Here is a 27,324-nt window from a genome sequence, read left to right as displayed (position 1 = left end):
CTTCCCACACTCAGTTCCTTGGCCCTGGGTCCTGCTCATCCTGCCTGGCCCCGACGCCACAGCCCACACCGGTGCAGTGGTGCAGCCAGTCTGACCCCTCTTCCTCTGGTTTTCCTGTGTGTAGCCTCACAAGACCCCCCAGCTTTGGCTCAGCCAGGCAGCCACAGTTGTCCAGCTCTGCCTGATAGCAAAGCCTGGGCCAGCTCCACTCCCAGTCACAGCCCACACCTTCCCTCATCAACCCTCTCCAGTGCTCCTTAACTTTTGTGAGGTGCCTGCATGGAGCTGGTAACAGTTCTGCACCAGCTGCCCGGGAAAGTGCACCTGATAGGCCGGCACTGTCAGCAGGCAGTTTCCTGGGACCCTGAAGGCTGCCTGGGGGCCCCGGGTTAAGGAATCATAGCTGGGAAGAACTTTCCCCTTGCAACCCCCATGGGATTACTTCTTAATGCTTGTATCCTGGTTCCTTACCCTCCACCATCATCAGGGCCTAAACCACATATGAAGGTAAGCCAATGCCCCCAATTTTTTAATGAATAATAATAATAATAATTGTTGATACATATTGAACACTTACTCTATGCTAGATACTATAGCAAATGCATTATAGGTATTAATACATTTATTCCTCACAGCAACTCTGGAGGTTGGAATAATTAAAATCACACCCAGTTTACAGATGAGGAAATTGAGGCACCAAGAGGTTAAGGAATTTCCCAAAGTCTCATGGCAGAGGGCAGGTGCTGTCCTCCCTACACAGCAGCTGTTCTACCACCTCTAGTGTAATGCACAGTCTCCCTCAAGGCTGTGTCAATGTTTGGACACAGAATGAAATGAACTCAAAGAGCCAAAGGTGAATTGCTCCAGACGAGTAGCCATCACTGATTTCTGAAGACTCCAAGTCTTTGTGCAGGCTGTTTCTGCTGCCTCGGACATAACTTTTCCATTGTTCCTGCCAAATCCGTTCATCTTTCCGACCTAGAGGCTGCTTCCTCCAAGCAGCCTTCTTAGTGTCCAGGAGTAGATTGGATGCCCTTGCCCCTAACTCCATGTGAATTCGTAGCCCCCAGAATTTTCCCATCCTAGCCCTTATCACTCTGTACTGTAACTGCCAACCTACATGACTGCCTCCCTTCCAGACTGGAAGTTCCCGAGTGGGCAGGGATTGTTAAAGTCTTGCTTTACTTTGTTTTAAATTATTTTTTAAAAAAATAACTATTTTATTTTTTAGGTATTACATATGCTCAGTAAAGTGCACAAATCACAAATGTGATTCAACTTTTATATATGTACACAGCCATGTAACCACCACTTAGATCAAGATATGAAACATGTGTATGGTGGTACCCAGAACCCCCACCCCAGAGGGGTCTTATTGCTGTCACCACAGTTTTTGTCTTTTCTTAAACTTCTAATAACTGGCATCACACAGGAATACTGTTTTGTATCTGGCTTCTTGTGCTTACCATTATGTCTGTGAGATTCATCCATATTGCTGTATGTTTCAGTGGTTTGTCCTTTTTATTGTTGTGTAGTATTCCACTGAATGAATATACCAAAATTTACTTATCCATTTTACCACTGACGAAAATATCGGCTAGGGTATAGAACATCAGGAATTCTTATTCTTTGCTGGTAGGCGTATAAATTGCTACAACCACTATGGAAAACTGTCTTGTCTATCGTTGTTAAACAATTGTCATTTATTTGGTAGTTATTATGTGCCAGGCTCTGTACTCAGCAATTCATCTGCATTATTTCACTTAATCCTTACAATGACCCTAAGAAGTAGATAGATGCCATACGTGAAATAAGACAATCATGGTATCAACATCACAGGATTATTGTGAAGTTTAGTTGAGATAATACTTTGAAGGATTTAGGGCAAATCTGCTATTTTGGAAATGTCTGTGATACCTGTTATTGTTACTACCTAAGGGCTGGGAATTCAGGAGCCTGGGTTCCCATGCCTACCTAAGCCAATCCGAGCAAGTCATCTCAGCAGCCTTGACCTCAGAGCCCCTGGAAGGTCAACAATCTGCTAGCAGGGACCTCTGAGGATGACACAAGTCAGGCCCTCCAATAAGGTCTAGTCTCTAACTTCAAGAAGACAGTCATGGAGGGAGGAGGTCCAAGACTGGGACTGTAAATCAGGAAGGGGCTTAGGAGTGTTTAGGAGCCCTCTGCTACATGCTTCTTCTAGAAGTTTAGTACAGTAGGTACTTTCAAGTGATGATTGTTCAATACCTGTCTCTTCTTAGCCTGTAAACTCCACAAGGGCTTGGTCATTGTGTTTTTCAAGCATTCCTTCACAAGTAAGATTTAAGTGCCTCCCTTCCTCCAGGGACTTTGCCAAGAGCTGGGGGAATACAGCAGTGAACAAGACAGACAAGGTAGGGAGCGGAGCACCAAACACGGACAGGAGCAAGAGACATATGGTGGCAAGGGCTGTGAAGGAACCACAGCAGGGCAATGAGGTGAACAGGAACTCCTGGGGAGAGGGGTGCTCTAAATTAAGTGGTCACTGAAGACCTTGAAGTTCTCGGGAAGGATGAGCAGCCAGAAGGGGCTAGAGCTGGGGACAACAAACTCCAAGGCCCTGACATGAGAAAGGACACAGGGTGGCCAAAAGAGTTGTGAGGGGAGGGGGTTGAAGGAATGGTCTGAGAGGGGTTGAGGGCCAGTCCACGCGGAGTCCTGTAGGGCAGGGAGTGTAGATTTGATTTTACGGCCCGTCGATGTAAACACTTAAGCTAGAGAGGTCTGCGTGAAATCCCAGAATCAGAAAGGTCTTCTGAAGAATTTTTGGGTAAGGGGCACACATGGAAGGTGCTCTACTATTAGCTGAATGAACGCAAGCACGCATGGACAGAGGGATGCACGCGCGTCCAGGAGTAACAGCTGTTCCCCAGGGGGGCCCCAGATCAGGCGGCCTGAGGCCCTGGTTCTAGGCTCTGTGACCAGGCGCTGTGACCTTGGGCACATCCCCGCCCCGACTGAAGGTCCGGAACTCTGCGTCTCGGGGGCGGGGAGGACGTACAAGGAGGGACAGGGCGCGCGCCTGAGGCCAACGGACGTCGGGTCTTCTGGCAGACCCCAGCCGGGGCCCGAACCCCAGCCGTCAGCCGTGTTTACATTCCACCCGCGCAGGCCACGCGGCTTTTTGCCGCTCCAGCGCCGCTCGGCTCCGCCCCCGGAGCCCGGCGACCCGCCCCTCTGCCGCGCTCGCGCCAGAGCTCCCCCGCGTCCCGCCTGCGCGCCCCCGCCCCCCCCCCCCCGCGCGCGCGGGCCAGCCCACGAGTCCGGCCCCGCGCGGGCTCCGCAGCTCTAGCCGCGCAGGCCCCGCCCGGCCTCCGGGCCTCGCCTCTCCGGCGCGCAGGCCCTGTCACTTAGCCCCGCCCCGCGCTGGTCCCGCCCCTGGCGGTCCGGAGGGCCGGGGCCGGCCAGCGCCACACGGGGCGGTCCTGAGGGCGGTGGCTGGGCGGGCCCGGGCCCTCGGGCGGCCGCTGAGGGGCTCCCAGCCGGTCGGGGCGGGGCGGAGGGTGGCGGGAGGGCGCGAGGGCGGGCCGGGGGCCCGTTCCGCGCGCTGGGATTTTTAAATGTCCCGCTCTTAGCCGGGCGCAGGAGCAGCCGGCTCGGCCGCCAGCGCGGTGTAGGGGGCAGGCGCGGATCCCGCCACCGCCGCGCGCTCGGCCCTCCGCAGCCTCCCGCCTCACGGCTTCCCGCTCGCCTCTGCCTCCTGCCTCCGGCCTCGGCTCGTGCAGCCCGCCTGCCTGCCGCGGAGACGGCTTCGGGTAAGGACCCCGCCGCGGGCTGCCGGACGGCGCGGCAGAATGGGACTCCTGGAGCGCCCGGGTCGGGCCGGGCCGGGGTGGGGGTGGGGCGAGGCCGGGTCGCCGGGTCCCTGGAGGCGTCAGCGCGGGGTGCCCCGGTAGGGTGACTCAGGGACAGGCTACGGGGAGGTGTTGAGGGGAAGACTGAGGCAGCCGGGGCCCCGAGGGAGGCGATGGGCCGGCGAGGGTTTCGGGGGGCGTCGAGGGCCCCCCCCACCCCGGGTTCCGACCCGGCATCGCGGGCCGCTGGCGGCGCCGCGGGTGACAGGCCACCCCGGGCCCATCGGCCATTTTCCCGACCGGCCCGGGAGGCTCCCGCCGCTGCTGCCGCCCGCGCGGGAGGGGGAGGGGTGCCCGGGACGGACCGGCGGGCCCTGGTCCCCTCCGCCGGCCGTCTTCACCCCACTGCCGCTTCGTGCCCCCAGGCCTGAGGTCTGATCCTGCGCCCAGCGCCATGCCGAGGGAAAAGAAGGAGAGGTGAGTGGCCTGGCCGCTGCGGGGAAGGGGAAGGTGTGCAGTGGTGGGGGAGGGGTGGGCCGAGATTTGGGGAGAACTCTTACCTCTGTGCCATCCTGGCTTTTCAGGGATGGGAAGGAACCCGGCACCATGAAAGAGGAAAGCGGCACCGATGTCTCTGTTCGCTCCAGGAAAAGGAAGGCAAATGTGGCCGTTGTGAGTACAAAGGAGACAGGTGGGGGAGGATTCCCCCCCACCCTCCATCTTACCTGGGTACCAGGCTGGGTTCTGACCACATATTTATTGATAGGGGGTCAAGGGGGGTGCGTTTGGCAGAAATGGTGCTCATAACCTTACCAGCTTTCTTTTTTTCTCTCTCTCTCTGTGTTTTTGTCTTTGGGCTGTTTGGTGTGTTTCCTTGGGGTGTGGGTTGTTTTATGTTAGTTTTTGCAGGATCCAGATGAAGAAGTTGCCAAAATTGACAGGACCGTGAGACACCAGTGTGGCAGTCAGGTAGGTACATTTTCTGATTAGGTCCAAGTTGAGGGTCTCCTTTTTTGGGGTCACATTAAGTCTCATATTTCCTTGCCTTCTGCTGAAGGCTTTTTCTCTAACTGTGGCCACAGTCCATACAACTGAGCGCTGTGCCTGTCAGTGGGCACTGACCTCTGCCAGCCTTGAGATTCCAGGAAGGTCTGTGTTCCTGACTGACATCCCTGAGATGACAAATATGCGCTGATGTCTGGAAGAACCAGAATGGACCTCACATAACTCAGTCCTCTCCTTTTGCCCTTGAGGAAACTGAGACTCAGTTAGAGGAAGAAAGTAACCCAGAGTCCTGTGCAAGCCAGGGGCGGAGTCTGTCCTACAGCCTCTCTGTGGGCTGATGAACTGCGGGGAGGGCTCCTGAGACAGAGCTCTTTGGGTAACTGTGAGGATGGGGGTTTGTGTGTACACACATAAGCACACATCCACACTTGTGTTTCTTCGTCATGGTGCTTAAGGACTTCCCATCCCTGCTCCCACCCCCTTTAGGTCATGTTTCAAACTTTTTCCCCCTTTCTGAAAGTTCTTCTAGCCCATCCAGCAATTACCTACAGTGGTCACTGTCACCTGGAGCTTGATCTGGCCTCCACCAGAGTGTTAGGAGGACATTCTGTGTAATGATATGTGCATCTCAACACATTTTTAAAATTGACTAGTCCATTTCTCTTGCCCCTCCTTCATGGAGTTCCCGCCATATTTCTTACATGCTCATGGTATCATCATAATATCAGAAGTTCCGAGCAGAAAAAGCTTGTATTATCTCTCTGCCTCCAGAAATGGCTGGAGACTGTAGTTATGGCTCTAGTAGGGGAAGCAGCCTATCTCCAAACTAGCTGATTAGGCTTTCTGACGCTATAGCAGATAAAAGCTGAGCAGGAATAGTATTTGAGCTGAGGATACTGGTCCTGATTAGGTTAGCAGTGGAAGCACATCACTTTGTAGGGCAGTGAGCAACAGCCATAGCAACTGGGTTTGGAAGAGTGAAGGGCTTCAAAGTCAAGGGCCACATTATTTATAAAAAGTTGTTACTGCACATAAGACCCTAGTAATTAGTATTTCTGGGGAGGTTCCACTGAATATTGAACAATGGCTTGATGATTTCCTTACTGTATTAGAAGAAGAAATACTTTACTTTAGGAAAGGAAATAAGACAGTACATTCCAAGTTCTTTCCTTTTTTTCCTTTTTTCTCCCTGTAAAGACTTCAAACCAAGCAAGTTAATTTTTGTGGATTTCTACTAAAATGGACCTCTACTTTGTGAAATTCAAGATTGGTTATTTTCCCGACTGTGTTTTGAATTGAAGTTTTTAAAAATATATACTTATTTATTTATGGCTGTGTTGGGTCTTCGTTTCTGTGCAAGGGCTTTCTCTAGTTGCGGCAGGCGGGGGCCACTCTTCATCGTGGAGCGCGGGCCTCTCACTATCGCGGCCTCTCTTGTTGTGGAGCACAGGCTCCAGACGCGCAGGCTCAGTAGTTGTGGCTCACGGGCCTAGTTGCTCCGCGGCATGTGGGATCTTCCCAGACCAGGGCTCGAACCCGTGTCCCCTGCATTGGCAGGCAGATTCTCAACCACTGTGCCACCAGGGAAGCCCAGAATTGAAGTTTTTAACTTAGGATGAAGCAAAGCTGTCCCTGTTGACTTCTTGGAGTTTTAGGGTAGTTTCTGTTCTCAAAGATAACCTGAGCTGTGCCTAGGGTGCCTAAGATAGGGCTTTGGTCCTATCCTTGGACTGCAGAGAGTTGATAGATGTGATAACATGAATAGCCATATTATTTCCCACTAGAAGGTGTTTTCATGGTTTTTCAGAGATTAATGACAACAGGTTTCTACACATTTTGCAAAGTAGATAGCTTGAAAATTACCCATCATTTATGGAGCAATCAATGTCTTATGTTATTTCTCTGTGTAGATTCATGAAGCTAGAATTTTGGGGTCACAACCTTTTTGCCAATTAATTACACAGAATTTTTCTCTGGAGTTATCATAGTTCATCCCTGTTCAACAGCTCTGAGCTACTTGTAGCCCTCATGCTCAACTCCATGAAACTGCTTCATCAAGACCACATGGAACCTTTGATTCTTACTTTAGGTTTTTCTCAATGAAGATAATACTCTTTTATCTAAAGTCTATTTAATATATCCATTTTTGTTGTTCAATTTTTTGCATGAGACCCAACTTTTTTACTGAAGTGGAGTCCTGGAATTTCTATTAGTTACTTCTCAGAACATAATTTTGCATAAGGTAGTTTTATTCTCAGTTAAAAGTTGGTGTCTTGCTGTTACCCAGTTCCTTCCTAAAGTCAGACTGGTCTTGCTTTCTTTGAGACATGGTATACACTCAAGTTAAATGATACAGATTTCATTATTCTGCTTCATCCACTGGTTCCTAAAAGGCCAACTTTGGGGACCATTTGTCTGCTTGTGGTTCACCCAATTTGTCTGTGAACTACAGGTAGGGAAATGTTACCATTTTATCTCCAAAAGCCTCCTCTCAGCTATTTCAGCCATGTGGCTGTAGAGGGTGACAACCAGCTTCTGCTTTCAAAACTAGAATTCATTGTTGAATGAAGAGCAACTTAAAGCAGTTGTAATGTGACCCTTTTTGAGTCAAGGAAATACTACCAGCACATGATACTAGAACTGGAAGGGGATGTTGCCCTTCTCCAACAGCTGTTGGCAAGAGCTGTCATGGTTAATTTGCATGCCCAATTCTTTGCACATTGGATGGAGAAGAGCTTTATCCTGCTTTGCTCTTCTCAGTACCCTGAAAGTGCTCTGGCTTCCTCTGAAAGTGACCGGTGTGCTGTGATAGCCACCCTGTCCCATATCTTCCAGGCAGCACTTAGAGCCCAAGTTTCTATGTTCATTTATAGTCTTCTCCGTTGTCTCTTTTCTAGTCAATATTAATGATCTCTCTGCTTTAAAAAAAAAAAAAAGCCAAGAGTCTCAGACTTTTTATAGCGCTTCCATACTGGCAGGATTGTTAACATGCCCTGTCTTCAATAAAATTACTATTTTATAATTTTAAAAATCAATAATAGTCCTTTAGAGTAAGATAATAGAGTAGCTTTAAAAGGAAAAATGTTAAATGGCAAAATGACATTATTTTCCAAATATTAAAAATTGACTTAAATTAAGTATCTGGAATCTTTAAAAGAAGCATTGTTTGGGTTTTTTTAATAGGTATCTATATATTTTTTAGATGTTGGGGGTAGGAGTTTATTAATTTATTTATTTTTGCTATGTTGGGTCTTCGTTTCTGTGTGAGGGCTTTCTCTAGTTGTGGCAAGCGGGGGCCACTCTTCATCGCGGTGCGCGGGCCTCTCACTATCGCGGCCTCTCTTGTTACGGAGCACAGGCTCCAGACGCGCAGGCTCAGTAGTTGTGGCTCACGGGCCTAGTTGCTCCGCGGCATATGGGATCCTCCCAGACCAGGGCTCGAACCCGTGTCCTCTGCATTGGCAGGCAGATTCTCAACCACTGCGCCACCAGGGAAGCCCTGTTTGGGTTTTTAATGATGGTTTATTCAATTAGCATTTATCACTCTGCAAGGCTTTGGGGTGGGTTTCAGAGGTCTTCAGGAATATCAAGGCTTTATCTCTACAGACTTTTTAATATATCCTGTGACTATTGCTTGATTCGGTTTTAACTAGGCAGATACTCCTTTTGTTTCATTTTGAGTTAAGGAAAAGGAAAGGTCCCCGTTATGTAATAATTTTGGCTTGACCTGCAACCAAAGGAAGATGTCACATTTGGCGGGTTTTGTTTCAAAATGAGGAGACTTTAAATATAGATGGCAATCAGTTTACACTTTGATTTTTTATACTTGTGATTGTGGAGTGCTTATGTAAATGCTTTTACTGGAAATTGTCTTTCACTTTTAAGACATTTCATTAGGTTAGTTGTACTTATTAAAAAAAACAAATCTTTGAATTGTGACCAAATAATCTCACAACACACTTTAGGAGTCATGCTCAGTATCTTACTGAGCTGCCAATCGATTTTATTCTTTTGTTTTTTTGGTAACGTAAGAGCTGTTTGCATTTTGTCTTACCCTTCCTGCGTCTATTTTGCTGCTCAGTCACTTCATGTGAGGCTGATGATGTGGAGGGTAAAATGCTACTGACTGTAGTTTTCTTAGGTTTTAATGCATAGACTCCTAAGCTAATGACAAAATGAAATGAAAGCTTGGAGTCATTTCTGTGTCTTCCATGCTATCTCCATCTTAATTTAGGCCAGAATATTGACTTAGGCCTAGAGGTTTCTCTCCAGCGTGAAGACATTTTCTGTTTTACTGGCTGTTTGACAAATAAATGAATGTAAAAACAGCTGGTTTACATCAAACATTTTTTTAATGTGTCTTTCTTTACAGCCTTGGGACAGTAATACAGTCTGTGAAAACCCCTGTTCCTTGATTCCCACACCTGACAAAGAAGAGGATGAGCTCGTATACCCGAATTCTGCATATAAGCCTCAGAGTTGCACACCATCTAGAGCCTCGCCACTGCCTGTACTGAAGTAAGCTGACTGCTGAGTGCCTTCTGGATCTCTTACTCCCGTGTGCACTCCCTCCTCACTAGTATGGATGCATACTGACACCTGTCTTTTGCTTGCTTTTGTTTTTTGTAGCTGGGCAAATAGAGAGGAAGTATGGAAAATCATGTTAAACAAGGAAAAGACATACTTGAGGGATAAGCACTTTATGCAGCGGCACCCTCTTCTGCAGCCTAAAATGCGAGCGATTCTTCTAGATTGGTTAATGGAGGTGAGCTGGAGCCTTCCTGTTAACTAGAAGCATTGGCCATTTCTAGATTCTTCTGTGCTGTTATAATCTCTTCAAGTGTTTGATTCCATTGACACGTTCTGTGTCTCTGAACTGTGGTATATATACTACAGTGGCCTAACTTTTTTGCTTATGTACTTCCTTAAAAGAATTTCTGAAGTATCTTTACCCCTTAGATATTTTTAAGTTGGCATCTAATTTTTTTCTCAAAGTTTAAGTAGTTGCAAAGGTTGTATTTTCCAATTAATTATAAATATTGATATTTGATCTTTCAATTTGTACACTCAAATTGCTTTTTATTTTTTTTGTGTGTGGTACGCGGGCCTCTCACTGTTGTGGCCTCTCCCATTGCGGAGCACAGGCTCCGGACGCGCAGGCCCAGCGGCCATGGCCCACGGGCCCAGCCGCTCTGCGGCATGTGAGATCTTCCTGGACCAGGGCACAAACCCGTGTCCCCTGCATCGGCAGGCGGACTCTCAACCACTGCGCCACCAGGGAAGCCCCTCAAATTGCTTTTGAGTGTACACAGTGGAATGTGGATAACAGCTATTTGATAGCCACTACCAAATGTTTTAAAAATATATGAACAAATTTATCTTTAAGTCAGAAAATTTACATTGTTTCTTTTTAACTCCTTGGGATTCATTTCTCTTTACCCACAGAATTTTATCCTAACAAAATATTTTGTTCAAATCTTTTATTGATCACACTATCATACTTCTCTACAATAATTGATCAAAATAACAAGTATTACAAATTGTGATGAATAATTGTTAAACATAAAAACTAATATTGTATAGGCAGTGCACCTCCTTCTGGGAGGAAGTGTGGGTGACTCAGTAGTGGCTCAATTAAGGACACTTCCTGGACACCTCTGTAAGCCTTGGGTGGGTGAGAAGTGGGCTTTCTTCTGTGATGTGGCAGGACATCTCAGGCAGATCTGTTTTATGAAAGCACATATGGAAGTTGAGTGTCTAAGTATTCCCTAAAACTGAACTGTGCCACGTACCTTTAGGAATTCTGTATTAGCAGGGGTATGTGTACCCCTGTTGTGCTTGTCCTAGAGTCAAATCCCCTGCTGCCATTTAAAGTCTGTGTGCTTCAGTCAGGCAAGTCACTTAACTGTGAGTCTTGGTTTTCTCATCTGTAATGTTTTCTAGCAATATTTGCTTGCAGAGTTTGTGTGGATTAGAAATAAGTACAGTTTACATGGTAGGCAAGAAAAGATAGCTATTTTTATCATTCTTAATTTGCTTTTCTTTATTGGTCCCTGAAAATGTCAACATAGAAAATGTACAAATGTACAGATTCTTTGGCCTTGCCGTTGTCCACAGATCCACCATGGCACATAGCCCTTATGGGCCTTTTGGAACATTTTATAATTCCTTGAAGCATTAGATGTGGTATGCTTTAACCTCTCAGGCTTCAGCTCATAAGATGATGTGACTGAGAGGTTCTAGTTTATATAATGCAGTTGATGCCATTGATGCAATTGATGCTTTAAAGAAATGATTTTTCCCTGCAATTCAATGAAAAAAGTCATGTAATACTATTGAAAGGATAGAAAAGAATGGTAACCTTTATGTCTTCAGTGGGACAAGACTAGAGTCCACGGTTCACAGGCAGGCTCATCTGCAGCGATGTTAAGTTGCCCAGCCCCTGGCCCAGCCAAGAAGTCTACATAAGAAAGGCAGTGCTTATGCTGTGTGCCCAGTGGTGAGCTGGGTAAAGTAGTCGGAAAGTTTGTTCCTTAGAGAACAGAAGCTCTAGTTTTACTTCTAATCCTATTGTAGTTGTGTTATTTTATAAAAACTAACTCTAAATATGGCTCCACCTGGACTTCAGAAACACTCTTTGGTGATTGATGGAGTTTTCTACTAATGTTCTGTTTGTTGTTTCCCTTTCTACTTATTAACCCCATGAAGTGTACTTACATGGGATATACTGTTTAGGAACAGCAGTTTTAAATGCACAATCAGACATTTGATGACAGTAATGAATTGAGGTCTAATATTTCCTTGGCCCTTTTCAACTCCATCATGTACACTATTTCACCATACCTCACAGCAATCCTGTGAGGTAGGCAAAACAGGTATTGTCCTAATTTTATAGTCTGAGATAATCCAAGATAAATGGGTTTGTCTAAAGGGGAGCCAATGCTGGAACCTAGATCTCCGAGTCTTTTGTTTAATGTTTTTAAAAAACCATTTGCCTCTTGTGATTAACAGATTAACAGTGTTTTAGTGTTGTAGTCTTTAAATAAATGTATGTTCCAGCTTTCAAACTTTCATACTGATAGTGCCCATTGAGAAGAAATATGGTAGTTCTTTCCTCATGTCATAATGAAACTTATAAAGGGGGACACCTTTCTTTGAGAAAATTCCATTTTTCCTTGAAATGCTGCTTTTAACAGGCTGTGAATGTACCTTCTTTCGCAGCCTATGAACGTTTGCTCTTATATTATAGATCACAGAACACTTCATCCTTATACCTGAGTTCCAGTTTTTCATTGTGCATGTGCTTAGGGACAAGCAAGGTAACCATCCTTTCAGAGAAGCCAGGTTCTCTCTCTTGATTTGGTTATATTATCCTTCACCAAACTCATGACAAGTTTTTTGTCTTTCTTTTTTTCTCAAGTAACTGTTCTAAAACTTACTATTTTTTCAGGTGTGTGAAGTTTATAAACTTCACAGAGAGACATTTTACTTGGCACAGGATTTCTTTGATCGGTATATGGCAACACAACAAAATATTGTAAAAACGCTTTTACAGCTTATTGGGATTTCATCTTTATTTATTGCTGCCAAACTTGAGGTAAATAATTTTCAAATATTTGTTATGTAGTACATGCTTGAGCTCCACTGAGATTAGGGGAAGAGGTCAACTATTTGTCTAAATTTTTCTAATTTGAGGCCTTCTAAAGTTCAGCCACACACACAAAAAAGCTAGAAATTAACCAAGAAAAGTATGAGTATATAAAATGCTTAGGTTAATATAATTCCTTTAATCAAAAAAATTGAACTTTGACCTGAGAGGATTAAAATTTTGGTGTGATTAGAAGGGTGAATGGGCACAGCTTTCAAACATGTTGAAAAGGTGAAAATTTCAAAGCTCCCCATTGAGTAAAAGTTTGATGATTTATTGATTGATTGATGTGGGTAAGTGTTTCATTTCTTTCACAATTAATGCATTTTGAACCACTGGAGTGGCTCTTGTATTTATCCCATCAATGTACCCTTTCCTTCTTTCTATGTCAGCATATTAAAAAGAATAATTTGGGAGGTACATTATAAGTTAAAACTATCAGAGATGGACTTTTTGCCAGTAGTATCTTCCTTTTATTTCCTTTCAGGAAATCTATCCTCCAAAGTTGCACCAGTTTGCTTATGTTACAGATGGGGCTTGTTCAGGAGATGAAATTCTTACCATGGAGTTAATCATTATGAAGGTAGGTTACAAGTTAGTTTTTCAGTCCTTTTTAAAAATTCCTACATAATATCTTTTCTATATTCAGCATGAGTGCATCTGGCTAGGTGTTCTCTAGCTGGACACACTGTGGCATGGGAAATGGCTACATTTTGAACTCCTTTGGAGGACCAAAGGGAGTAGTAATGTCTTTTTCTTTTTTCAACCATTGGTCTCTTTTCTCTCTGTTTTCCCTTAGGCCCTTAAGTGGCATTTAAGTCCGCTGACCATTGTGTCCTGGCTGAATGTGTACATGCAGGTCGCATATCTAAATGATTTCTATGAAGTGCTCCTGCCGCAGTACCCTCAGCACATCTTCATACAGATTGCAGAGGTGAGTGGCTTATTACCTCTGTGGGGCGGCCTGCCCCACCACTAGATGGAGTAACTTTAGAAGGGGTGTGTGTTGGCTGTGTCCCTCAGTGTTCTTTTCTTCTCCATAGCTTTTAGATCTCTGTGTCCTGGATGTCGGCTGCTTAGAATTTTCTTATGGGGTACTTGCTGCTTCTGCCTTGTATCATTTCTCTTCATCTGAATTGATGCAAAAGGTTTCAGGTACGTTGGCTTTCCAGTCCATTCATAGGTGTATTGAACTTATAAACCAGTTGTTGGCCTCATTTGAGCCTAACATGTATTTTCATTGCAGGGTATCAGTGGTGTGATATAGAGAAGTGTGTCAAGTGGATGGTTCCATTTGCCATGGTTATAAGGGAAACAGGAAGTTCAAAACTTAAGCACTTCAGGGGAGTTCCTGCTGAAGATGCACACAACATCCAGACCCATATAAACAGCTTGGATTTGCTGGTCAGTACTGTTCCTTGTTTCCCAGACGAATTCTTAAAACTGCCCGAGCAGCCTCTTCACTTTCTTTCCCACAGGCTCCAGATATCCCCAAAAGACTCTGATTCTTTTAATTCCGTGGCAAAGAAAAATGGTGGTCAACAGATCCTCTCTCTAAGTATCATGTAGCCCAGAGACTTTTAGATTGTTCTTTGCTATTTTTTTTCCTTCACTCATCTCCGTAGAAAAAAGCACAAAGTAAGTGAAGCCCAAAGGATACATTCTTCCATGTTAACATTTCTGGCTTTTATTCTTACCATCAGGACAAAGCCCAAGTAAAGAAAGCCATATTGTCTGAAGAAAATAGGATTTCTCCTCTCCCCACTGGGGTCCTCACCCCTCCACAGAGCAGTAAGAAGCAGAGCGGTGGGCAAGGAACAGCATGACCACACCAGCATCCTCACCAGAGACAGCTGTGCGGAAGTGCCTGCCCCCAGTTCTCTCCCGTCTACTGCAGCAGAGGCGTGCATTTGCTTTTACAGATATTTAAATGGAAGAGCATGTCTCTTCCGCAACAGAAGGTTTCTGTGGATGGCATTGGACAGGGAGAAGTGTTTCTTATTGAATGCTTAGATTTTTTTAATAAGTGGGTCAAGTACACCAGCCACCTCCAGAACACCAATGAGTGCTCCAGATGCTGCTAAGGAGGGTGATACTTGACTTGATTGACTATTCACACAAATAACAAAGGCTTGAAGTTGAGGAGTGCCATGTTGCTGTTGGTCTCCCCCTGGCTGTTCTGGGTCGAGTCATTTTAAGTGGAACAGGTGGTTGTGAGCGTTAACGATGCGCAGCCCACAACCAGCTATGCTGGGGGCCTCCCCTTTCCATACTATCAGTTGACAGTGTACAATGCCTTTTATGAACTATTGTTTTGTAAGTGCTGCTATGTTTATCTGTTTTTTAATAAAGATAAAACACTGTCTTTGAGACAGCTGGTTTTATGAGCTATGTCTGGTAATTTAAGTTAGGAGTCAACTTTGAATGTGGCTATATCAGGTTCTCTTTTTTAACTTCATGCTTCTCAAAGCTCAAGCCTCTCAAGCAAATATATTAAAAGAAAACTTTTGAAGTGAGCTTCAGGTGCAGCCTCACAGGCCTCCTCAGGGCCCCTGAGCTAGAATGAGGCTCTGATTGACATCTTCCAACAGTGCCCTGTGAAGTGGTGGCTCCCGGCGGCCTCACTGGCTGGCTGTGGTGATAGTAGTGAAGTCACGTCTGCATCGAGAGGATTCTTAGGTATGATTCCTTCCCGAGCACAGGACAAGGGTCATAAAGTATCTGTAATTAGTGTTATTTAATACTCTTTTCATCCTTACCCAAAGCTTAACCTAAAGTATTTTTTTTGTTTGGAGAACTTGTTAACATAGTAGCCTAAAACTACACTTTGAACAAGAAAATGCAAAGTAAAATTATATGTAGTTCAAGGCCGTGATATTCGTATATAATCTGTTCCCTGACTATTGATGGAATCACCAAGTGCCTTGCTAACAGAGGAGGTTACTGTCCACTTTAAGGCCCAGTGTGTACAGTTCACATCATGTTTTGTGGGACATTCCCAAAGTGATGGCCTTGTCAATTCTTGTGTTTCATTTTCTCACAATGCTTTGGTGTATGTATGGGTTCATTAAGGGAGGGTGAATGAGCAAATAAATATCATTTATTTCAACTTGGTATTTTATTATTTTGCAAAAATCTATCTGAAGTAGAAAGAAAAACAGCCACTTTTAATCTACCATATTTATATGAAATTTGAGAGATCCTACTTTTTCACATTGTGATGTTATAGTTCTGGCAGTTCTAATACAATTTTCTTAATAAATGCATTATAAATCTACATGTAATGGTATTTAGTCAAATGATACTCCTAGCTAATTATTTCTTCATCTCAGAAATGCTCTTGCCTTATAAGTAGTGAATTTTTAATGGTGATCATTTGTGACTTGAAAAATCCCAAAAGTGGTTAATTTATATTTGACATTCTGTGCAAAAATATGGCACTGAAAACATTTCTATTTTCAAAGTTTTATATAAGTTTGAGAGCTTGGCAAATGTGAGGAAACACTGGTTTGAAAGCATGTTTGAGGTAAATGCTTCGTGGACCGCTTGGCAGGCTGTTGTACTGCAGAGTGTTAGTTACTGAGTATGCTGAGATGAGGCTGCCTTACGTGTAAATTGTCAGAGGGCTGCATTTCTGGAGACTCAGTATTTTTTTAAATGGCACTGTTGCCACAGGCAGCTCTTAATAATCTGTGCTAATAAAGGATAAATCCCAGAAGGGTAAGTGAAATCCATAGTAGCCAGTATTTTCTGTGGCTCTGTCAGAAACCCTAAATGCCACTAGTAAGTAAAATCAAGTTTCCCCTCTTAAAGGAGCGTCTTCCATTTGCTAGCCGTCGGTATAAACTTTGGCCCCTCACTGGTCAGCTCTATACCCATTTGCCAGATCACGTTTGTTCTGCAATTCATCTGAAACCAGCTGAGGCGAGGTGATACCAAACAGATAGCAGGGGTGGAAGTGGCAGCTCTAGTCACCTCTGGTGAACAAATGCTCTGAGGCAGAGATGCGTCAGCAGGAAGGACCCAGAAAAGCAACGGGAGTGTGGGCCCTCGGTCTAACTTAACTTGTGTTAGAGCTAGAGAAACAGTAGTTTATCAAAAGCAACCATGAAGACTGATTGGATTGTGGTAGAGCACACCACGCCCTCACATCCCACCCCAGCTCACAGAATTCACTCACTGGCCCTCATCAGAGCTGCTGTCAGGTCTGTCCCCCGTGCCCAAGAAAGAAAACACTGGTCTTCAGGTGGTAGGTGTTGAAGGTTTTCCAAGGTCCCCCATATGGAACTTGGACAGCTCGTTGTTTCACGGAGGTCATTTCATACCAGTGGGTGAATAAATGATGCTGAGGTTCACGTTCCTGAAGCCGGTAAGCAAAACTGTGAGGTCCTTTAAGATTTGGAGCTTAGTGTGAGGCTACACTTCTCCAACTCAGACACAAAGGAGATTGGAGTTTATTTGGGCAAAATTAGGCTGTACCTCAGAGCAGGGATGGAAAGAGAAATCAAACCTGATAACGTCTAGTCATATTTACCCAACCGTGCATTTTCCTACCACATGTTCAGCATTTTGAAATTCAAATCACAGTTATACCTTGGCCATTGTTAGAAGGCTATTTTTATCCCTGCTGTAATCATCTAATTTGCTGATTACGGGTCTCAGATTGCCACAGAGAACTCAATTTTTGAAAGAATTGTCCTGTTTGATCAAATATGTTATTCAAGCAATGCAGTCATTTGTTCCACAAGGTTACCTGCCAGGCAGAGCTAACCAGGAGTAATAGCATTAGAAGCCTATACTTAAAATCAAGCATTAGCTAGTCTGCCTGTGACAATAGAGTCTTAAATATAATTTGTGGCAGATTCTTTAGTTCTTGCACTGACAGACAATTGCATTTTGTATTCAATGAGCATAGATTTTTCCTACCTCATCCCAATTCCAAATTTAACTCAGAAGACTCTAATGTGCTCAGCTTCACAGGCTAACAGGTACTATTTCCCAGGAGCCTCAGACAGGAGGGCGATGCTCTCCTTTATTCAATAAACACTCCCTCTGCCCCCCTTTTAAATCATTTTACTGATCAACGCCAATTCCAAAAATCGTGTAGCATCTGACTGCGGTGAGGTTCATGTCTGATGCTGGTGTCCCTGGCATGATGTGTGAGCTGGCCTCTCCTGGGAGCCCCTGCTGTGTGTTGGGCGCTACCAGCCCTGGAGACAAAAGCATGCAGGGCACAGACCACCGAGAGCTCATGAGAGCCTGGGAGACAGAAGAACAGCTGGAATCCTCCAGAGGGCAGCGGTGTGAAAGGTGAGCATGGAGTGGGAGCCGTACCTGTGCTTGAGAGGGAGCCTGTTGAGTCCTCCCCAGCAGGCCTGGAAAAGTGGAGTGGAAGGAGGGAGGCGAGGCAGAAGAGGTGACAAAGCCTACATCACAAAGGGCTTTTGCACGTCAAGCTCAAGACGGGCCTGATATCCCTGGCAGCAGAGCTGGGGTATAAGAGGAGAGTGAGAGCTCAAAGCGACATGTGGACACAGAGGTTGAGGAAACAAGCCCAGAGTCATGCTTCTGTGCCACAGAAAAGTGACCGTGCAGGCCGCGAGGGGCACGAAGGAAGATGAAGGGGCATCAATGAAAGTAACTTCCAAATGGCCCTGCTTGAGGGACTGCCATGCATCACTCCCAGGCCACAGTGATCCCGGGCCCTGCACCTCTGCATCCTCAGCCAGCTGGAACCTCACCTCTGCAGGAGATGGACCCTGTCTGGGGCCCACACTGATGTCATTTCTTCGTTGAGCTCTGGAGGCAGTTACCTGGAGCTGGGACCTGGCCCTGCCACTTCACAATGTGATTTTGGGCACCATGCTTAACTTCTCCAAGCCTAGTAATTCTCAGCTGTGAAATGGGGATGATAACAGTATTTGCCCCATGAAGTTAAGAGGGAGATTCAATGGGAGAATGCATAAAAAATGCTTAGCATAGCACCTAGCACATTAAAAAGAAGCAATAAAAGATGGTTGCCGCTGCTATTATTGCCGCTGATGCTGCTGGTGATACCAAGGTAGGCTGTCAGACTGAGGCTCTGGAGGGGAGTAGCCCTGCAATGGGGACTCCAAGAACACGTGGCACTTGCTCTGAGGTGCCCTTAGCCTCCCTAGGCTCCTCCCCCGATGTCTGCCCCTGGCCCTCCCCAGACTTCAGCTCCATCTCTCTCCTGCCCTTCCTGGACAGCCTCCTTGAAAGTACCATGTCCACCTGCTGTCCCTCCCCCCTCAGGCTCCTCCAGTGGGGCTTCTGTCCCCACGCACCACACACTACCCTTGCCGAGGCCACCCATGATGGCCATGTGGCACCCTTTAACCTTCATCTCACGGGGCATCTTTGCCACAGTTAGCACTGCTGACCCCACCTTCCCTCCAGAAAACTTTTGCCCTCCCTGACTTCTCACACAGACACACTCGATGCCCCCTGGTAACCCTCCCTAATCCCATAGTTTTTCTCTCCTCCTCAGAGCAAACCACCACCCTGAGGTCGGTATGGATGATTTCCACACATATTTTGGGAATTTTATCATTTATAGTTGGATTCACAGCAATAGATTTACAGAAAACATTGCTTTGGGTGTTTTTAAAATTCACATAAATGGAATCAAGCCTCGCAACATCATAATACCACTTGCTATTTTTTTCAACATTAGTTTCAAGATTTACCCACATTGACACATGTAGGGTTGGGTTTATTCATTTTTAACTGTGATAGAGTTTTCTCTTGAGCGAATATACCATAATGTATACATTCTCTCCCATGCTGATCCACATATAGGTTTCCAATTTTTTCACCATCATAGACAGTGCTATAGTCAACATCTTGTGCACACGTGTGTCACGTGTGTTAATTCCTTAGGGCACATTCCTAGATGTGGTATTGCCATGTCAAAGGGCATGTGCTTTTGTAATTTTGCTAGATGTGGTCAGTTACTCCCCCAAATTGTGCCAATTTATATTCCCAGGTGGCGAGTGTGAGAGTTCCTGTCTTCCCACATCTGCACTTGGTAATGCTATCTTTTCTTCTCAGTAAAATTGCTATTATTTAACTTTATTGGTTTTTCTATGATTACAAAAGTGGAGCATGTTTGTTATAATAAGTTAGAATAGTACAAACACGTATAACATAAAAAGTGAAAATCCCAGAATGTTTTCTGTTCATACACTAGCATATAAATAAATGAAAACGTTTGCTGTTTTTCTACAGGGTTGTTTCATTCAACTGTATCATCTCTAAGTAGTTTAAAATGCACATACACATACAAACTTGCTCCTTTTTTATTTTTCAGTGGTGGCCTGCCAATTGATTTCATTACTTAGCACATAATTTCAGGGCCTGGCACATTAAACATTTTCTCCATGTGTAGATGGATTGATCCTTACATGTATAATCACTTTCATTAAGTTTCTTCTTTTCCATGCCCAGAAGAACATAGGCTATCTTCTTTCTTTCTTTTCTTTTCTTTCTTTCTTTCTTTCTTTCATTTATTTATTTATATTTGGCTGCGTTGTGTCTTCTTTGCTGTGTGTGGGCTTTCTCCAGTTGTGTCGAGTGGGAGCTACTCTTTGTTGCGGTGCGCAGGCTTCTCACTGCAGTGGCTTCTCTTATTGAGGAGCACAGGCTCTAGGTGCACGGGCTTCAGTAATTGTGGCACGCGAGCTCAGTAGTCGTGGCGCACAGGCTTAGTTGCTCCGTGGCATGTGCGATCTTCCCGGACCAGGGCTCGAACCCGTGTCTCCTGCGTTGGCAGGCGGATTCTTAACCACTGCACCACCAGGGAAGTCCCCATAGGCTACCTTCTACTTGCAAAAGACCAACATTAAGATTGAAAACCAAGATATTAATAGGAAAGAGTCTTTGGGAGCGTTGCAAGGGTGGGATGATATACAAGCAAGCGCCCAGGCACCAATGCATCATCAGAGAGCTAGACAGACCCATCCATTCCCCAGGACTGTGATGAACCAGCCTAGCAGTGCCTTTCTTAATAGAAAAAATAAAAAGTTAATATATTCCAGCAGTCACAGCCTGAATCATCCAGAAAGTTCTCTGTGTCTCTCTTGCTAAGCACCTAACCAAGTTATCTCTTGTTAGAGACAAGCAGCGAACACTCAATCTGTGTGAGGTAAAGACTTGGTCAGAAGCGATTCCCCTGGAGTTCTGTGTCCTCCATCCTTCCCCAACCAAAGCTGTGAGGGTCCCTGCAGCAGACAGGACGGAGGTTAGAGGCTGAACCTCAGGGCTGTAGGTCCTGTGCTGGCATGGGGGCTTTATTGTGTTTGGGCTGCAAATGGGGTTTTAAAACATTTGAGTCAACGTTTGAAACTTGGGAAAGCTCACATACAGATATGGCTCCCCAGCTCTGGGCAGCACGGTCAGTCTGCAGAGAACCAGAATCCCCACCATTCCCTGCTGCCTTGCAGGGCCCACTGCTGTTGATCTTCACTTGGTGACCTGTGACTCCATCAAAAGCAAAAAACAGTATAGCTCAAGAAAGTGGAACGTCTCAAGAAAAGTGGCAGAGAGAGCATATTTCTCCCTGGAAGCGCAGAATATTTGAACATGTTTAATATTCAGGACAAAGTGTCTTGGTGTCCAAAGGCATGTTCTTTACCTGCCTGGCTCCCACAGGCAGCTGAGTTTCAGACTCCTGGATGTATGGGAGAGTCTCAGCTGGCTCTCACCCCAAGGCCTGTGGGGCTTTCAGCTCATCACTTGCCTGCTCCGGGCCTCCGGTTCCTTACCCACCCAGAAGGCGGTGTGGCCACAAGCACGTGCCTCTCAGGGGTTGAGTTGCTTTCTGTTTCTGTTCAGACTCTAGTCTTCCAGGTGGTGATAAGACATGAGTTTGGGGTGTTTCAGGTTTGCAGTCATACTTTAGGGACCCCCCCCCACATCCTGTCATGCAAAGGAGTTTCATTTCTCTAGATGTCAGGAGGGCAACAGTGTGCAGGGCAGACGTCAGCCTGGCAAGCAGGTAGCTGGAAGCCTGTCAGGGGCTGAGAGTTGCCTCACCTCTCCCTGGGCCTCCAGGCCTCCCGGTGACTCTCAGCGTGACCTTTGACCCCCAGCTAGGGCATGTCAAGGCCAGAGGTGGGGCAGGTGTGATTCCAGGGCTGCTGTCAGAAAACAGACCCCCAACCAAAGGCTGGTGCCTGAAAAGTTACTGGCTCTGCCAGGTAGCTTGAACATGGCCTTGAGTGGGAGGGACCTTAGGCCTCCCTCAGAAACCTCAGCCTTGGGGTGGGCTTTGTTCTTTCTTGAATGGAACTCTGCTCTATGCAACTGGAAAATGCTCTAAATCTGCCTCTGTAATGGGGGAAACTGAGGCATGAGAAGACAAATTATAACTGAAAAAGATGAGTTTCCAGATCCCAGGGGTGATTTTCTACACAGTTCATTTTAGCAATGTCCAGGGCAGTGGAAAGAGATGGCTCGTCTGTGGATGAGATAGATGCAGAAGCCAATAAAGTATTCAAAGGAAGCACAAAAGGCAGTCTGGGTGGGTTTTATTAATTATATTTCTTTCATCCTCACAACAATGGTACGTCAGTATTCTATGCTGAATGTGCCCGATTGACACTAATGATTTCATCCTTTTGTTTCTGTTAAGAAAAGAAAAAAAGCTCTGTCTGCCCAGCTACTCAGGCCCAGCGTGAGCCTGAGACCAGCAAGGCCTTAGAAGCCCTCATCTGGGCCTCTCTCCCTGTCATTTGTGTACCCTGGCTCTCCCTGGCAATGCCAACAGCAGTCCCACCCGGCAATGGCCAGGCCTTGCTCCCACCCTCCTCCATTCTGCTTTGCCATAACCCTACATACAGGTACTCTGACACGGGTAATGAGTCCTCTGGGTGGAGAGACAGGCAGGGTGTGTGTGTGTGTGTGTGTGTGTGTGTGTGTGTGTGTAGCAGTATCTCTGAGCCAAGGACCCCTCTGGGGGTCCTCAAATCACATTCCTCACTTAAGCGTTCTTTTTGAAGAAAGGAAAAATAAAAAGGAGGTTATGGATTGCTTTCCTCCCACACTCCCTGTATCTTATTACTAATTTTGTTATTTAGCATAAGTTAGAAAGGGTATGTGTGCTTGGGGCACGGCAGTGACTGAAAGTGTCATGAATCATTTATTTGCCCACCTCTGTTGTCATCCTTTCACCTCGGAAACCGGGAGGAGCTGTGAGCAATGGCCTCGAAGCGTTTCCAGTCTTCAGGGTAATAAACCTCAGTGTCCTTCTCTCCTTCTCCTTCCTGTGCTGCCCCGTAATGGGCTGCTGCGCATCTGACCCAGGAAAGAGGCCCAAGGAAAGCGTGCAGGCGATAAACAATGTCTCCTGTTACAAATGAATGAGACAAATGTGTACACCTGACACCTCTGCCACTGTCTGAACGTAAACTTCATTAGCCCGGATGCGTGGGGTGGTGCACGGACTGTGGGCAGCTGTTAGTTAAAGCGAGATCCCCGTACCAGACCCTCACCTGGAATACCCCCAAAGGGCTTTCATAATGGGGTTTGGATGACTCTCCTGCCCTCACTTCACATTGGCATGCGCCCCCCCATCCCCACTGCAGGTAGCCCTGGTTTGTGGGAATATCCTAGAAGGGGTCCCAATGTGGCCATATCCACCTGTACCTTGGACAAGGCAGTTGTGGAATTTCCACGCTGGGGGCTTGAGGGTGACCTGCAGCTGAAGGTGGGGGCATTGGCATATCCTGAGGACGGGTCTGCAACTGCATGTTTGGTGAGGTAGTTTGAGAGGAACTGATAGTGACAATGGAGGGGCCAGAGCTGCTCCCGCTCCCACGCTCCAGCACTGCCAACCTCCTCCCCGCACCTGACTTTCTACCCTCCAGGACCCCTCCTCCCAGGCAGTGGGGGCCAATTCTCACAGCTGGTGACCCAGGCCCCTCCTGGCACCCTCAGTGGAGCCCACGCTGAGAAGACCATTGCTGAGGGCTTGCTGATGCTCTGCTGGAGGGCCCCATGTGCTCACTCAGCCCGAGCAGCTGCTGGACTCTGGCACACTCTGATGCTATACAAATATCAGCACTGCCGCCCCAGCTCCTGGAGAAAGTCTCCGCCTGACAGCCTGCAAAGAAATCCTACTTTTGAATTTCATCTACAAATCGTGGTTTCCTCCAGACAAGCTCAAACCTGCACAGATGGCCCCTCACACCAAAAAGTAAAAATAACAAAGCTTGTAATTCTGGGCCTCCCTTTTTCTCTGGGAAGATGTGCTGCTGCACGTTTCAGGAGGCATGCAGCCTGTGTGCGGCAGCAAGCCCTCCCCTCCTGGACACTCTCACTCGTCCCTTCTGGCGTGCTGGTGGGGAGCAGTCATGGCCCCTCGGGGTGTGCTCTTGGAAGTGTTTCTGGGGTGTCCGAGCCTTTGGGGTGGGGCAGGGAGGTCCAAGGCAGGGAGTTAGAGTGAAAATTCATCCCTCACCCAACTACCCAAGACTGGCCATATTGCCATCCACGAGACAGTGTGGGGAAATGGTGGAGGGTTTGACATAAGGCCTCAGGTAAGGTAGTCAGTAACAGTGGGGGCAAGAGGCTGCCATGCATGCCGAAGGCAGGCGGCATGGTGGGAGACAGGAAGCTCTGGGGCTCCTGATTTACTGAAACCCCCACCTCCACACCCCAGCAGGCCACAGGAGCTTCGATGACCCATTAATTCTTTCCACCAATGTTTGCTGAGAGCATCTATGCTAGGCCCTGAGGATACAGTTATAGACAAGACAGACCCAGAGGGCACAAGCCCAGAGAACACACAGTCAAGGTAATCTGTGGGCTGGGTGGCCATAGACCCACTAGTCAGGAAGGCCAGAGCAGGAGGCCAGAAGAGAGACAGAGGAGGTAGGAGCCCCTGCCAGAGACTATGAGAGACACTTGTAGACTGGGTCCAGTGTGACCCAGCACCCCAAAGGCTCACACTTCTTTCTCATTCAGAAATGGTGGCTGCGGTCTTGGCTCCACCAGAGGATCATATGACAGAAAGATATTCAGTGGCAAGTGAAACACAATTCAAACTGCCAGGAGAAAAAAGAAATTCTTGGATACAGGCGTCTGGACAGCCCAGGGACGTACCTAGCCTCAGGCACGGCTGGATCTGGGTGTTTGCATGCTGTCCTCAAGAATCTATCTCCCTTGCTCAGCTCAGCTTTGTTCTTTGCCGACCTCATCCTCCATGTGGCATCTGCTGGTATCTCCAAGCTGATATTCCTACCAGTAAGCCCCTCCTCAATCCCTAGCCAAGGTCCTGGGGGTGATTCTCATTGGTCCAGTGTGGGTCACATGTCTGCCTTCTCTAATCACTGGAGGAGGATGCACTGCCAGGAGGATGCAGTGCTCTGACTAGCTAGGCAGGAGCCCTCCGGGTTGGAATCAGTCCCATCTGAACTACCTGGTTTCACAGAAAGGGTGAAGGGATGCTGGTCTGGAGAAAGCAGCAAATACAGAAACAAACAACAATGAAACCCTCCCAAAAGATGGTTGACAGCAAAGATGTGAGCATGCTCTGAGACAGCTGCAAAAATCCTGCTTCCAACAGGTTCTTCTTACTGCAGGTGTGTGGCCACTGTCATTCATCCCTTCAGCATCCCTGACTCCACAGTGCTGGCATCTGTGCCAGGCCCGGGATGCAGGGAAGGTTCTGGACACCCCGGTAGGGAAGCCTGCCCCAACACCTGGCCTCAGGGGTAGGAGCAGCCCAACACTGAAGTCTGCTTCACCCTCAAACCCTGCAATTTTCCTCTCTGGCGTCTGCTAGGTTTTCTTGTGTTTTGCTTCCATCTTCCTTTTCCTTAGACCAGCTCGTGAGATCTCCCATCTGGCCTGGAGGAAAAAAGACAGAGATCAGGAGGGTCCTCGCTAGCCAAAGCCCCAGGCCTAGGCCTCTCACGCACAAAGCCTCTATTTGTCACCCAGAAGACCACTGTGCATAGATTTGCTCTCCTTATTAGAATAAGCGTCTGAGTCCAACATCCCACTGCAGTTCAGGGAGGCTCTGTCAGAACAGGTACGGCCAAACGTGTGGCCCTTGGTCCAAGGATGGGGGTTGGGCAAAGCAAGTGGCATTATCAGAAAAAGACATGCTGAGACTGGCTAGTAGGTAAGTAAGCTGGGAGGAGGCAAATAGAAGGGTTCAGCTTCTGGGCCACCACACAGCCTTGAGTCATTGTCCCCACATGTCTCAGGGAATGCACCTGGGCAAGTCGTTGTTTGACGGTGCATTCACAGTAACTTCCTTAAAACAGATCTTTAGGGAAGAACTGGCTTCAGGGATTGATTGGGCTCGGATTCAAACAGCAGGAAAGCAAAGTTCTCAGTCTTGGCCTGAGGGCTCCCAGCAGTGTGCACGGCACTGTTGTAAAGGCTCTGGTTTAGTCATTTAGTTCTCCCACAACCCCATTTCAGAGAAGAGCAAACAGATACAGGGAGATTCAGCAACTTGCCCAAGGTCATGGGGGGGGGAGGTGGAGGGGGGGGTCAGGGGCTGGTTTCGGGGTCAACGGCTGGTTTCAGGGTCCGTGGCTGCACTGCATGAGAAGCCCGGGCCTGGTTAAGGGTTGGGGCCCAGGTATCTGCTCTCGGGGACTGCGAGGACTGCGGGCCCTGTGGCGGCCCCGGCCGCATGTGCCTCGGAAGAGCGCTCGTTAGCCCCCTAGAGCCGGGCAGCCTAGCTTCTGTGCCCGGGACACGCTCTGCTAGGAATCCTGTGCACTCTGCTCGCCCCTCCCTGGCACCCCGGCCCCAGGCGGCCGCCGACTCCGAGTGCTGCGCTTCCAGGTCACGCTGCGCCGACGGAGGAGCAGGAAGAGAGGTGAAGGAAGCCGAGGAGGAAGAGGAGGAGAGAGGACGGAGGAATGCCTGAGTGGAAGTCGGCTCCGGGTAGGAGCGCTGAGTGCTCTGCGCGCCGCTGCAGGGGGTGGTGACGACCCCCGGCTCCAGGAAGAGACGGGTGGGCCGGGAGGCGGGCCAGAGGTCCCGACCAGGTCCATCCCCCGACCCCGACACCCTGGCGGAAGCTATCATGACGACGTGCTGCGCGCCGCCTCTTGATCGTCCTCTGGAGGCGGGCACCACTACTACCTCATTGTACAAACTGGGAATCTTAGGCTTCGCTGAGTGTCCCAGGCCAGGCCCAGCCCCAAGGGGCGGGAGCAGGACGCCAGGAGCAGGAGCCCGACCCCTACACAAAAGAGCCAGGCTGCCTGCGTCGGGACTCTGGCCACACGTCTTTGGAAGAGTTTCTTAGCCTCTGACGGCTCCGCTTTCCCCATCTGTGAAATAGGATGGCGCCCACCTCACCGAGTTATCAAAGGTTTATTACGTCCCTTAGGCCAGAGCCTGACACTGCCAAGCCGACTCAATGTTGGCCATTGCTAGCAGGGTTTTAGCTAAATGGGAGGAACTGAGCATCAGTGGGGCGCACGCAGGACTGGCCCTGGCCGCTGCCTCCCAGCCCGCAGGCCGCGCGCTGCCGCAGCCGACGAGTCTCCCTCTGCGAACAGCTAGCTAACACCGCCTTCACGGATCAGGCTGCTCTCCACGTGCGGCGTGTTTACCCACGTGATTATGACACGCCCACCGTTCCAGGGCCCCGCCCCCGCCCCGCCCCGCCCCGCCTCGCCTCTCCTCGCCTCGCCGCTCTGCGGCTATTGGCTCTCGGCTGAAAGCTGTCGGCTGCGGCTGCTCGGCGCTGGCTGAGCAGGTCGTTCACTCCTTAGGCAGGCTAGGCTCGGGCACTGCGCTGGATCCGCGCCTCAACGTGGCGAGCAAGGGGTCTGGTCCAACGCA

General features: G+C 47.7%; 1 protein-coding gene and 1 long non-coding RNA gene across 5 annotated transcripts; one reads left to right on the top strand and one right to left on the bottom strand.

Annotated features, from left to right (window-relative positions):
- Positions 1–3,516: 3,516 nt before the first annotated feature.
- On the top strand, positions 3,517–15,763 carry CCNE1 (cyclin E1). 4 transcript variants are annotated; one of them, XM_022585882.3, is made up of 12 exons: positions 3,527–3,794; positions 4,259–4,310; positions 4,418–4,505; positions 4,734–4,802; positions 9,211–9,356; positions 9,468–9,603; positions 12,289–12,435; positions 12,974–13,069; positions 13,286–13,420; positions 13,530–13,641; positions 13,733–13,890; positions 14,190–15,763. In XM_022585882.3, exons 2-12 carry the CDS (start codon positions 4,288–4,290, stop codon positions 14,310–14,312), a joined length of 1,233 nt encoding a protein of 410 aa, XP_022441590.1. In that variant the 5' UTR covers positions 3,527–3,794; positions 4,259–4,287; the 3' UTR covers positions 14,313–15,763. The 4 variants fall into 4 exon arrangements, with proteins under 4 accessions (XP_089759100.1, XP_089759099.1, XP_022441591.1 ...); XM_089902973.1 differs by lacking the exon at positions 14,190–15,763 and having other exon boundaries at positions 3,521–3,794; positions 13,733–14,171; XM_022585883.3 differs by lacking the exon at positions 12,289–12,435 and having other exon boundaries at positions 3,524–3,794.
- A 6,897-nt stretch (positions 15,764–22,660) lies between these two features.
- Positions 22,661–27,101, bottom strand: LOC111180485 (uncharacterized). The gene is made up of 2 exons (XR_002646227.2): positions 23,155–27,101; positions 22,661–22,855 (listed from the first exon to the last, which is right to left on the bottom strand). It is a non-coding gene; the product is annotated as an uncharacterized LOC111180485 (long non-coding RNA).
- Between the last annotated feature and the right edge of the window lie 223 nt (positions 27,102–27,324).

The sequence above is a fragment of the Delphinapterus leucas genome, chromosome 20 (genome assembly GCF_059928025.1).
Source record: "Delphinapterus leucas isolate spDelLeu-1000000601 "Yukka" chromosome 20, BTC_Dleu_Yukka2, whole genome shotgun sequence".
In the NCBI taxonomy this organism is placed as follows: Eukaryota; Metazoa; Chordata; class Mammalia; order Artiodactyla; family Monodontidae; genus Delphinapterus; species Delphinapterus leucas.
The sequence above is the reverse complement of the archived record's forward strand: the minus strand, read 5'-3'. Positions and strand labels throughout refer to the sequence as shown.